The sequence below is a fragment of the Lepus europaeus genome, chromosome 7, assembly GCF_033115175.1.
Source record: "Lepus europaeus isolate LE1 chromosome 7, mLepTim1.pri, whole genome shotgun sequence".
In the NCBI taxonomy this organism is placed as follows: Eukaryota; Metazoa; Chordata; class Mammalia; order Lagomorpha; family Leporidae; genus Lepus; species Lepus europaeus.
This window is the reverse complement of record NC_084833.1, coordinates 65,206,746-65,220,211: the sequence shown is the minus strand read 5'-3', so window position 1 is coordinate 65,220,211 and position 13,466 is coordinate 65,206,746. Positions and strand designations below refer to the sequence as shown.

At 42.7% G+C, this 13,466-nt stretch overlaps 1 protein-coding gene across 3 annotated transcripts in view; it reads right to left on the bottom strand.

The window, feature by feature from the left end:
* UVRAG (UV radiation resistance associated) overlaps positions 1-13,466 on the bottom strand; it is a 322,825-nt gene that overhangs the window by 208,063 nt on the left and 101,296 nt on the right. For all 3 annotated transcript variants that reach the window (XM_062196734.1, XM_062196732.1, XM_062196733.1), the window contains one exon: positions 12,808-12,890. In XM_062196734.1, the coding sequence (XP_062052718.1) occupies positions 12,808-12,890 (83 nt within the window). The remainder of the gene's footprint in view (positions 1-12,807; positions 12,891-13,466) is intronic.

Sequence of the window (13,466 nt, the reverse complement as noted above, 5' to 3'; positions counted from 1 at the left end):
AAGAATAGCAAAGGAGGGACTTGCCCTATTTGATCCTAGAACATACTAAAAAATACTGTTATTAAATAAATCTGGAAGCGGTAAAATAAACAGAGAACCAGAAAAACAAAAAAGGGGACCCAGAACTAGACTGCAGCACATATTTGCTTTTAATAAAAGAAAAGTAGTAATTAAATCCATTGGGAAAAGGAAAGTGCTGGCACACCGAATATCTGTGAAGAAAATTACCACTTCACAGGATATGGAAAACCTATATAATATACTTGAAAATAAATTAGTAATCATATTAACATTGTAATTTAAAAAGTAAAATATTATAAACAGCAAAAGATAACAAAATACATCTGTACAATCAAGGCACAGGAAAGGTTTCTTAAATCCAAGAGTATCCAGTAGATAGAAAAAAGCAATTATATAACATAACAAATAAAAAAATTTTTGTATAAGGTATCGTAATTGGTAGGGGCTGGTGCTGTAGCAGGGCGGGTTAAAGCTGCTGTCTGCAGTGCCAATCCCATACGGGCACCAGTTCAAGTCCTGGTTGCTCCACTTCCAATCCAGCTTCCTGCTAATGTGCCTGGGAAAGCAGTGGAAGACGGCCCAAGTCCCTGGGCCCTTACACCCATGTGGGAGACCTGGAAGAAGCTCCTGGCTTCGGATCAGCACAGCTCTGGCCATTGCAGCCATTTGGAGACTGAACCAGCGGATTAAAGATCTCTCTCTATACATATTTCTTTCTCTCTCTCTCTGTAACTCTGCTTTTCAAATAAAATAAATAAATCTTAAAAAAGAGAGAGAGAGAGAGAGAGAGAGTGGGGGGGCTGGCGCTGTGGTGCAGTGAGTTAATCCTCTGCCTGCGGCGCTGGCATCCCATATGGGCACAGGTTCGTGTCCCGGCTACTCCTCTTCCAATCCAGCTCTCTGCTATGGCCTGGGAAAGCAGTAGAGGATGGCCCAGTCCTTGGGCCCCTGCACCTGTGTGGGAGACTGAAGAAAGCTCCTAGATCCTGGTTTCGGATCGGCGCAGCTCCGGCCGTTGCAGCCACTTGGGGAGTGGACCAGTGGACAGAAGACCTTTCTGTCTCTCCTTCTCACTGTCTGTAACTGTAACTTTCAAATAAATAAAATCGTTTTAAAAAAAAAGTGAATTGGAAGGATTTGCATATCAACATTGAACAACAAGAGCAAGATGCAGAGTAAATATTCTCATATATAATATCTATCCAATTTTGTAAAACAATAATTAAAATCAGGTAATTTGGTGCAGCAGTTAAGATGCCACTTGGTATACCCACATCCCATACTGGAGCGCTTAGGTTCAAGTCCTGGCTCCACTTTGGATTCCAGCTTTCTGATAAACTGTGTCCCAGCAAGCAGCAGGTAATGGCTCAAACTACTTGAGTCCCTGCCACCCACATGGGAGGCCATGATTAAATTCCCTGCTCCTAGTTTTAGCTTGGTCCAGCCCCAGCTATTACAGGAATCTGGGGAGTAAACCAGCAGATGGAAGTATGCCATAGTTTTTGCATATTTCTCACTCTGTGTGTATTTATATAATATGCATATATTTATGGTTTATATATCGTTATTAAGAATATTTGCATCTTATTTGAAAGTCCAGTACACATTCACATACATCGCATCGATGACTACTATTCATGGAAGCCATGACAGAAATACAGATGGAAATACATGAGATTCTTAACATGGGTGAAGGGCTGACTAGCTTCACATGGACATGAGTTCTGTCTTGCAGGCAGGGGATGGGGGAGAAAGGTTTAAAGAAAAAAAGTTACAAGGCAGAGGCAAAAAAGACCTTTCATCTAAAATTACTCTATTACTCTAACATTTTGTTTAAATGCCATTTTTATAACAATGCAAGTGCATCTTTATATAAATATATTCATTTATGCATGTATACATAAAGATGAAAAACAAGCATAAACTATGCTATTACACACAAATGTAAATTTTGTTTAAAACTTATGTTAAATACTAACACTTTATTTTAAATTTTGATTGAAAATCTAATACTTAACACATGTACTTGCTTTCTTTCAAAAAGCTTTAATTTCTTCCTTTCTTTCCTCCCTCCCTCCCTCCTTCCCTCCTCCCTCCCTTCCTTCCTTCCTTCCTTCCTTCCTCTCTCTCTCTCTCTTTCTTTCTATTATCAAAAGGGCATAATGGAAAAATGTATATGTACTGGGACCTGGCTTAGTCTGCCTTTCTTTACAGTTGGATTCTCCTTCCCTCTCTCCTTTTATGTGAAGTATTGAGATGGTTATTTACAAACCCAAACCTAGTGACAATTACAGGTAGTAGCAGTAGCTAATATGATTTATCACTCAGCTATATTCTGGAATCAAAGAGTATATTACACAACAAATCAGCAACTGCCAATTCTTGTTAGTATCTCTTAATGGCAATCCTCTTAATCCCTCTTCTAACCTATTTAAAATAAGCAGATAGACACGGGGTAAGAGTTTAGTGTCTACGAGGAAAAGTATGTAAGCTTTATACATAACTTTATGACCTCTTCTTTTCACAGCTCAGTAGCCTGTGTGTGTGCAATTACCACTTGGGAAAAGACTATTAAGGCGGAAGAAAAAAACCTTTCCTGGAATCAAGTTGGTTATCACATCCATAACTGAAAGATTATAAACAAAGTTATGGACTTACACTTCTCATCCCATCTGTTTTCTAAATATCACCCTAAGGACAGTTTATTTGTTGTGAGCACCCCTTCTAAAATGGCAACTTTACAGATGAAATTACCCTCTATCAAAGTGGGGGAAGAGGGATTTCCCTGCAGAGAGCCAAATAAAATTCTCTTAGAGAAAGCCACGTAAGTGGTAGCATTAAACGTCACCAAGTCCTGAAGCTTTCACCAGACGCTGCGTGAAGGGCTGTGGCAGCAAGAAAAGAGGCAGCTGAAGGTTCACAGATACCACTGTGTTTTCAACACGTTTCAGATACGGGGCGGGGGCGGTGTTGTGGGGTGACAGGTAAAGCCACAGCTGCAACATCCTGGCTGCTCCACTTCCTAGCCAGCTCACAGCTAACGGTCTGGGAAAAGCAGCGGAAGATGGCCCAAGTGTTTGGGCCCCTGCACCCACCCAGAGGAGGCTCCTGGTTCCTGGCTTTGGCCTGACCCAGCCCTGGCTATTGCAGCCCTCTGGGGAGTTAACCAGCAGACTGAAGATCTCTCTTTCTTTCTATGGCTCCCTCTCTCTGTAACTCTGCCTTACAAAAAAAAAAAATATATATATATATATATATATATATATATATATATATCAACAGAATAGCAAACCCTTAGTTCTATGTAACCTGAAAAACTGTTCAATTTGATCAACAGAAACAACATTTATTATCTACTTAATACATAAGATGATAAACATTGTGATAGGGCTAATACAAAGACCAAATAATACCAGGATTCTTTTATGAAAGAGATCATAGTTTAGGGGTATTGAGAAGAGAGGAGGCAGAATCAGAAAACAAATTAATTATGAACCCCATAAATGCTCTCCATAAAGACAGCTACTAATTACAGGCTGGAAGGCATTGTCCCTATGGGAGTATTTTGAGCAATATCTTTTGGATATCACATTTAAAAGTGTGAACTTTATCCATCCTATACACGGTAGCTCAAAGATTTGTGAGCCCAAACGGTGACAAAATGGATGATTCTTTTATGGCAGCAATGTGGCTGAAAAACTGTGCAGAAGCAGCACGGAAGGCTGGAAAGCTGTAAAACGTGCTGGGTAAGAAGGTGGACTCTGAGGCCAGACGGCCTGGCTTTGAACACAGGCTCTGACAGCATCCCAGCGTGTGACCTCGGATGTGACCTCAGGTAAGCTACTCGCCTGCTTTGGACCTCAATTTCCTCATCTGCAACTGGGAAGAACAGCTCACACTACGTACCTCACAGGGTCTGGATGTCTGAATACGATTGGGCTCGTCACCACAACCAGACCCCAATCTTGGGTTAATGCTTAATGGATTAAGGGTGGAGGCTTGATCCAGTCATGGTGTTTGAAGGTGGGAACTTTGAAAAATGATTGGATTGGGTCAGGTTGCTAGCGTGGGTCTCCATAATGGAATCATGGTGCCTTTAAAAAGTAAGACACAGGGATATGGAGAATAAACCTGCTCCCCGTCTCTCTGCTTTCTGGTTTGCCATGTGATTCTTCCTGCATCATCCTCTGGCCTCACCAGATGCTTGAACCAAAGAGCTGGCCTGATCTCAGACTGTGACCCTCTGAAACCCAAGCCAGAACAAACCTTCCTCCCACCTAAACAGCTCCTCTTTGGGTATGTAAGCCATGGTGATGAATGCTGACTTCCACAGGGTTGCTTCGAGAAATAAAGTGAATTACTGTAAAGCACCTAGAATAGTTGCTACCACAAAATAAGTGGGAAGGGAGGGAAGGAGGGAGGGAGGGAGGGAGGGAGGGAGGAAGGAAGGAAGGAAGGAAGGAAGGAAGGAAGGAAGGAAGGAAGGAAGGAAGGAAGGAAGGGAGGAAAAGTAGGGAGACTACTTATGAGGTCAAAAAAAAAGCCCAGGAAAGAAGAAATGAGAACATTTGAAAAAGGTAGATGGGCGAGATATCTCACCAAAGAACCTACAGGATTTTTAGCCAAGTAGTTACATCACTGAGGAAAGAAGAGCAAGAAAAACCAAAAACGACTAGGATTACCAGCTTAGATGACTGGGATGGTGACAATACCACTAGATAACCAGAGAAAACAGATTAGGAGGATTAAGTCAGAGTAGAGCTCTGAACATGCTGCAGTTGAGGTTCCTGGAGCACAGGAACGGTCACTAGAAAATACAGATTAGAAAAAAAAGGACGTGGGGACTAGAAATAAGGATTTCAGAGTTCCTATGATGCAGATATGTTGGTTGAAGGTGTGGAATGGAAAATAAAACACAGGGAAAAGAGTGATGCCTTCAAGTCCTACACACAGTAGCCAAAGGAACCCCAATAATTAACCAATTGGTACTGGTAAGATAGAGAGGAGAAAATATAGCCATATGAAATAACCTCTTCCTTACAAAAGCTGTCAGTTTCCTTAGTAAGTGAAGGCAAACATGTTAAACATCTTTAATGTGACTGCTTAAGACTGACAAAGGTAACTTGTAGAATGGCAAGTAGAGAAAGAGAAATTACACTGAAAAGTTTAGTTGTAACAAGGAAAAGGAACATTGGCTTAAAACAGAAAGTTGCCGAGGCTATGGAAGTCTTTAGGGTTCACCGACTTCGATCTTATTCCGACAGGGTCATAGTCAAAGTGGAAGTTCTCTCCTCCCTTCAGAGAAAGGTACCTCCTTCTTTGATGGCCCCGTCCTTTCCATTGGGATCTCACTCACAGAAATCTTTCATTTAGGTCTTCTTTTTTTTTTTTTTTTCCCAGAGTGTCTTGGCTTTCCATGCCTAAAATACTCTCATGGGCTCTTGAGCCAGATCCAAATTCCTTAAGGGCTGATTCTGAGGCCAGAGTGTTATTTAGGACATCTGCCATTCTATGAGTCTGCTGTGTCTCCCACTTCCCATGTTGGATCGTTCTCTCCCTTTTTGGTTCTATCAGTTAGCATTAGCAGACACTAGTCTTGCTTGTGTGATCCCTTTGACTCTTAGACCTATCAGTGTGATCAATTGTGAACTGAAGATGATCACTTGGACTACTGAGATGGCATTGGTACATGCCACCTTGATGGGATTGTATTGGAGTCCCCTGGCACGTTTCTAACTCCACCATTTGGGGCAAGTCCGATTGAGCATGCCCCAAATTGTACATCTCCTCCCTCTCTTTTTCCCACTCTTATATTTAACAGGGATCACTTTTCAGTTAAAATTTAAACACCTAAGAATAACTGTATTAATTATAGAGTTCAACCACTAGTACTAGAACAAAAAAAATACTAAAATGGATAAAGATTTACATTGTACATCAACAGTCAGGACAAGAGCTGATCAAGTCATTGTTTCTCATCGTGCCCATTTCACTTCAACAGGTTTCCTCTTTGGTGCTCAGTTAGTTGTCGCCGATCAGGGAAAACAAATGATATTTGTCTCTTTGGGACTGGCTTAATTCACTCAGCATGATGTTTTCCAGATTCCTCCATCTTGTTGCAAATGACCAGATTTCATTGTTTTTGACTGCTGTATAATATTCTATAGAGTACATGTCCCATAATTTCTTTATCCAGTCTACTGTTGATGGGCATTTGGGTTGGTTCCAGCTCTTAGCTATTGTGAATTGAGCTGCAATAGCCTCGGCAATTCATGACTAGAGCCTAGGGAGATTACTGACGCCATAAACAAGAGTGTCAAATTGTTAAATCAACAGCAGGAGTCACTGTGTACTTATGTCTCATGTGGGATCTGTCCCTAATGTGTTGTCCAAAGTGAAGTAATGCTATAACTGTTAGGTAGGAAGTCAGTTAGAGCTTATGTGTGTGTGACAGGCCTAAAGAGAAGACATCTATATGCATCTGCATCTCAAAGTCATCCTAACAATGTTTCAGGGGAAGCCCAGATTTCGTATCCTGTCTGCCCTGCCCCCTTTTACCTGATAACCTGCCAGGTGGAGGCCCTCACCCCTCCTGCTTCCTGCCTGATAAATCTTCCACAATCTCCCAGGTGCAGCCCAGTATCTGCATCTCAAACACCCTGCTCCCTTCCTCAGGTCTGATAATATTTGCATCCATAAAGCCCTTTGTTCCAAGAGGAGCAGAGGTGGGGAAGCAAGACCCATCTCCTTAAAACCCCCAGCCTCAACTGGACTGTGCGCTCAGCTCTCTGCATCTTTGCTGAGCCGCCCGCCTGGCCTGGCCGGGTGTACTCTCTACTCACCCATGCAGCCCCGCTCTCCCCCAGTCTGAGGGACTGGGCACTCTCTCTCAGGTCCTGTCTGGAGAGGTGCCCATCCGTCCTTACAGATGTTCCTTCCTAATAAAGCTTGCTATTTTACCTCCCACTACTCTCTGTCTCACGCCTGAATTCTTTCTTGCGCGAAGACAAGAACCCTGCAATTTCTCCGGTAACATAACTAGTACTGAAACAGTATTTTTACACCTTGTGTTTCTGTGTGGGTGCAAACTGATGAAATCTTTACTCAGTATATACTGAATTGATCTTCTGTATATAAAGATAATTGAAAATGAAAAAAAAAACTTGGTGTTAAATTGGAAATTGCATAGAAAATTAATCAATTCTTTAAAAAATATCATGTAGGATCTCTGTCCTTAATGTGCTGTACATTGTGATTTAATGCTATAACTAGTACTCCAACAGTATGTTTCACTTGGTGTTGCTACGTGAGGGCAAACTGTTGAAATCTTTACTTAATATATACTAAACTGATCTTCTGTATATAAAGAGAATTGAAAATGAATCTTGATGTGAATGGAAAGGGAGAGGGAGCAGGAAAGGGGAGGGTTGCGGGTGGGAGGGAAGTTATGGGGAGAGGGGGAAGCCATTGTAATCCATAAGCTGTACTTTGGAAATTTATATTCATTAAATAAAAGTTAAAAAAAAACAAAAAAACAGAAAGTTAATTCCAAGATGAGGGACCCAAACGGAAAGAAGAAAACTAATGGCTATTGAATGCCCACTATTTGCTATAACTGTCCCAGGATCTTTGAAATATTTTACTTTACAAAATTCTCACAGTATTCCTAATAGTAGGAGAGAAATAAAATCCCCATTAGATTAGGCTGAGGTACAGAAAAGTTCAGTCATCAGCCCCAATTTCTACATCCAGTCTACCTGCACATGGCAGTTTCAGGACTGGAACCTCCATGGAGAACCAAAGTCCTTCACTTTCCCACTGGAATCCTATTTATTAAACTGGCAGATAGCCATTTCAGAAGAGGAAGAGGGAAAAAGCTATACTAGAAGAAAACCGCTATAATAGAGCTACCGCTTTTAGGGAATATAAGAAAAAAGAATGAGCTTTTTAATACAAAAATAATCTCTCCATCTCAGAGAACAGGCAGGGCTAGAGAGGACCCTGGGCTCCCAGTCTCGCCCTCAGGTTCTCTCTGGTTACAACTGTAAGTTGCTAACTCGACCATGTCATTCCTTTCTGTATTCTTTCAATAACTCCTTATCACCAACAAGATTTTTTAAAATGTAAAAAAGAACCAGAAAGAGAAAACTATCTAAAAAGCTTATATTTTTCAATCTAGAAAGAATAAAAATATAGTTAAAAGTTAACTTCTAAAATGACATAAGCACTTTATATTCTATTGAAGTGCCCTACTTTTGTCACCCCACAATAAAAAAGATGAATGGAATTTCAAATGCCAGTTAAAGAACAACATTGACACCTTGTGGTGAACATCCTAAAGGATCAAAAATAACAAAGGAACCTGTAATCAAAAGTCTGTTTACCTGAAAATAAACCCCTAGGAGCCAGCATATCAAGTAAAGCTGCCCCCTGAGATACCAGCACCTGCTAATACTCTTGGGAAAGCAGTGGAAAATGGCCCAAGTGCTGGGTCCATGCTTTCATGTGGGAGACCCAGAAGGAAACTCCTGGCTCCTGGCTTCAAATGGGCGCAGCTCCACCGCTGCAGCCATTTGGAGAGTGAACCAGGGAATGGAAGACCTCTCTCTATCTCTCCCTTCCTCTTTCTGTAATTCTGCCTCTCAAATAGATAAATAAAAATCTTAAAAAAAAAAAAAGATTTTCCATTTCTCTGTGACAGTCACATGGAAACAAGTCAAGAGAGAACACATAGGGCCAACACTGTGGCACAGCGGGTTAAAGCCCTGGCCTGAGGTGCCGGCATCCCATATGAGCACCGGTTCGTGTCCTGGCTGCTCCTCTTCCAATCCAGCTCTCTGATATGGCCAGGGAAAGCAGTACAGGATGGCCCAAGTCCTTAGGCCCCTCACCCACGTGGGAGACCTGGAGGAAGCTCCCGGCTCCTGGCTTTGGGTCAGCATAGCTCCGGCCATTGCGGCCATTTGGGGAGTGAACCATCAGATGGAAGACCTCTCTCTCTGTAACTGTGACTTTCAAATAAATAAAATAAATCTTTAAAAGGAGAGAGAGAGAGAACACAAGCACAGTAGTGGTATAGCAGTATAGTGAAGATTCTTAACTAGAACACACTCTCAACAAACAGAAGCAGAAAGCCTGGGTTCTAATGCTGATTCCTTACAACACTGAAAACTTTATACAGTTCAGTGATACCAGACTCTGTGTTTTCATGTAATATAAATCAAGACTGGCGCCGCGGCTCACTAGGCTAATCCTCCGCCTGCGGCGCCGGCACCCCAGGTTCTAGTCCCGGTCGGGGCACCGGATTCTGTCCCAGTTGCTCCTCTTGCAGTCCAGCTCTCTGCTATGGCCCGGGAGTGCAGTGGAGGATGGCCCAAGTGCTTGGGCCCTGCACCCACATGGAAGACTAGGAGGAAGCACCTGGCTCCTGGCTTCAGATCAGCGTGGTGCGCCGGCCGCAGTGGCCACTGGGGGTGAACCAATGGAAAAGGAAGACCTTTCTCTCTGTTTCTCTCTCTTTCACTGTCCACTCTTTCAACAAACAAACAAACAAAATAAAAACAAATCAAGTGGCTCCTATTTAACAGACCAAGAAAGCACGGGAAAAAGAAGTGGAATATTTTCTTCAATGTCTCCATCTGTGGGCAATGCTGCCTGAGTTAGAGAGGAAGGACCAGGGCCAGCGCTGCAGCATAGCAGGGACAGCTGCCATCTGCGGCTCTGGCATCCCAGTGCAGCTATTTGGGGAATGAACCAGAGGATGGAAGACATCTCTCTCTCTCTCTCTCTCCTCTCTCGTCTCTGTCTCTCCCTCTCTCGCTGTAACTCTGACTTTTCAAATATATAAATAAATCCTTTAAAAAAGAAGAAAGAGAGGAAACAAGGAACAGTTTAAAGTGACAGGGACAAACTAAGCTTCCTAAAAAACACTTCTATGGCAAAAACCATGGTAACGGTGGAATATTTACTAGAGCAGAAGATGCATATTTGTGTAGTGAAGTCTAAATTACACAAATGTGTAACATCACTGCTTCACCTTTTAGAAGAATTAGAGAAGTTAATTAATTAGGATAAATCTGAGATAACTAAAGGCAGCTCACCATGTTAATCAAAACATTCTCTAGCGTACCACATTGCTCCACAGATCCAACAGTCTTCCTTCAGTTCCTGCTGTCTTATTTTATCACAAAGTTTTCAAAATTCCTTGAAACCATTCTCTTTTTATTTATTTATTTATTTATTGACAGGCAGAGTGGACAGTGAGAGAGAGAGAGAGACAGAGAGAAAGGTCTTCCTTTACCGTTGGTTCCCCCTCCAATGGCCGCTGCGGCCGCGCACAGTGCTGATCTGAAGCCAGGAGCCAGGTGCTTCTCCTGGTCTCCCATGCGGGTACAGGGCCCAAGGATCTGGGCCATCCTCCACTGCCCTCCCGGGCTACAGCAGAGAGCTGGACTGGAAGAGGAGCAACCGGGACAGAATCTGGTGCCCCGACCGGGACTAGAACCCAGGGTGCCAGCGCCGCAGGTGGAAGATTAGCCTAGTGAGCCATGGCGCCGGCTGAAACCATTCTCTTTTTAGCTTCTAAAATGCTACACTATCCTTCCAAATCCTTTTCTAACTTGGTAGTTTTTCTTTCACTTCTATTGCTTTTTCTAATAACATCACACAATCTCACTTAGAAAATATCTTTAAAATAACTGTATCCATATATTCATTTTACAGAAGGGAACAGAGGTAAAGAAACATTAGTGGCTTATTAAAATTTAAAACTATTTCTAGATATTGTTTTTTTATTGCTTAAAACTCAATGTGTCGGGGCCAGCACTGGGACACAGCAGAAAAGCCACCTGCAGTGCCGGCATCTTCCAATCCAGCTCCTGCTATAGCCTGGGAAAGCAGTGGAAGATGGCTCAAGTCCTTGACCCCTGCACCACTTGGGAGACCTGGAAGAAAATCCTGGCTCCTGGCTCCTGGCTCCTGGCTTCGGATTGGCACAGCTCCGGCCATTGTGACCATCTCAGGAGTGAACCAGTGGATGGAAGACTAACATTCACTCTCTCTCTCTCTCTCTCTCTCTCTCTCTCTCTCTCTCTCTCTCTCCCCCCCCTTCCCTCCCTCCCTCCCTCCCTGTAACTCTGCCTTTCAAATAAATAAATAGATTTTTAAAAAGAAATAAAATAAACTCAATGTGTCCCAAACTGAATAGATTCAAATATTTGTATCTGGCGGCCAGCGCTGTGGCATAGAGGATAAAGCTGCCACCTACAGTGCCGGCATCCCATATGGGCGCCAGTTCAAGTCCCGGCTGCTCCATTTCCAATCCAGCTCTCTGCTATGGCCTGGGAGAGCAGTAGAAGATGGCCCAAGTGCTTGGGCCCCTGTACTCGCGTGGGAGACTCAGAAGAAGCTCCTGGCTCCTGGCTTCAGATTGGCGCAGCTCCGGCCATTGTAGCCAAATGGGGAGTGAACCAGCAGATGGAAGACTTTCTCTCTCTCTCTCTCTCTCTCTGTGTGTGTGTATAACTCTTTCAAATAAATAAATCTTAAAAATTATGAATCTACTTTGACAGCCCCCACTTTCTATTTCCACTCTAATTACTAAGCCCTGTCTGTTCTGTTATATATTCTAAGCCAGGGGTGGGGTATATCTGGCCTACAGGCCCTATAAGGCCCACAAACTCATTTGTTCTGGCCCTGCCAAGGCAACCACAGTTGGGACTTGAAATTCAATAAATCTATAGCAGGCTAATTTTTAAGCTGATAATTTTGTATGGCCTGCAAATCACGTTATAAAAATCCAAATGGTTCCTTGGCAGAAAAAAAGCTCCCCAGCCCTGTTCTATCAGTCAAGACGAAGGCATCTCTCAGACAAGACTCAAGCCATCAAACATGTGCTTACTGAAGTCAAAATCGTTGTTACTTCAGAGTAATTTACACAGTCCATGAGACTACAGCATCATGTACAAGAGTCAGCATTTAAAAATGAAAGGCCAATCTTATAATGCTTATAAAATAACCACTTCTCCAGTCGTCCTTCTGGGCTCTTCCTCTGGTAGATATATAGAGCATGTCTGACAGTCTGAAATTTATGATGTGTTATGTCAACATTAGAAAAATCCTGCCAAAATCAAATTTCAATGAACAATCTGTCTGAGTAGGGTGAACACAGGTTGAATGTCACTGTTAACTTTATTCTGAATTACATTTATTTTGGTAGCTTGCCCCTTGGGAAAATTTCCTTGATGATCTACCACATCTGAAATTAAAGCCAAATTTCAAAATCTTTCAAAATTAAGCCCAGACATTATGAAAATACAGAGCTGAGACATTTAGGCCTCTAAGCATTAGATTCATACAAAGCCCCTTTGGTTTGCCAAACATGATTCCTTCAAGAGGATCAGCAGGTCAAAGCCCTAAGCCCTGGCTGGGGCTGCCAGGGGGCTGTTCTGATGATACTGCAGCTGTTAAGACTTCAGTGTGTCTAAATTGTACACCTCTGAGTGCTGCTCTCTAGAGTGCAGGATGCCAGAAAACAGATCACTTGCCTGCTTCAAGATCACCGGCTTTAACCACCCTCCCCCAGTCCAGAAAAAGGAAATGAATTTCCAAAGGCTTTGTGAACCAGATAAACTTAAATCACTATAGCCCATGAAGCCTTCACTTAAAAATGCTAAGCCTGAGTAATAGCTTCAAAAGTTCCTGCACACCTCCTCACATCAGATATGTCACAAACTCAAAATAAGGCAGAGTGTTTAGAATTCAGGAGGACCCCAGGAAGTTTCTTACCGTAGCAAAGAGAAGACATCATAAGAATTGCGAACGCAGTTCAGATCCACCTGAAGGTTACTCTTCTGAGCACTTGAGTAACCCTGAAAGACGGTTATCAAAAAATTAACCAAAACAAACAAATCTGTGCACAAGTTAATCACACTTATTTTATTTAAAAAGGAAAATTTACAATAAACAATTTGAAATTTTAGAGATTTCTACGAGTTAATTCCTCCTACATGTCTACTCTTTCAGGCAGGATTTGAATTGTCTTCTGTTTCCTACAGAAACAATGTTTCTCATTGTAAACTCCAGTGAACTTCCCAAAGAAGCTCCAGAAATCTTTTTAACATATTATATGACTCAAGAAGAATATTAATGGGCTGCTGCTGTGGGATTATAGACTAAGCCTCGACCTGTGGCACCACCACCCCTTACAGGTGCCGATTCATGTCCCGGCTGCTCCTCTTCAGATCCAGCTCTCTGCTAATGGCCTGGGAAAGCAGCAGAAGATGGCCCAAGTCCTTGGGCCCCTGCACCCTCGTGGGAGACCTGGAAGAAGCTCCTGGCTCCTGGCTTTGGATCAGCTCAGCTTGCCCTTTGAGGCCATTTGGGAAGTGAACCAGCAAATGGAAGACCTTTCTCTTTCTCTCTCTCTCTTTGTAACTCTGCCTCTC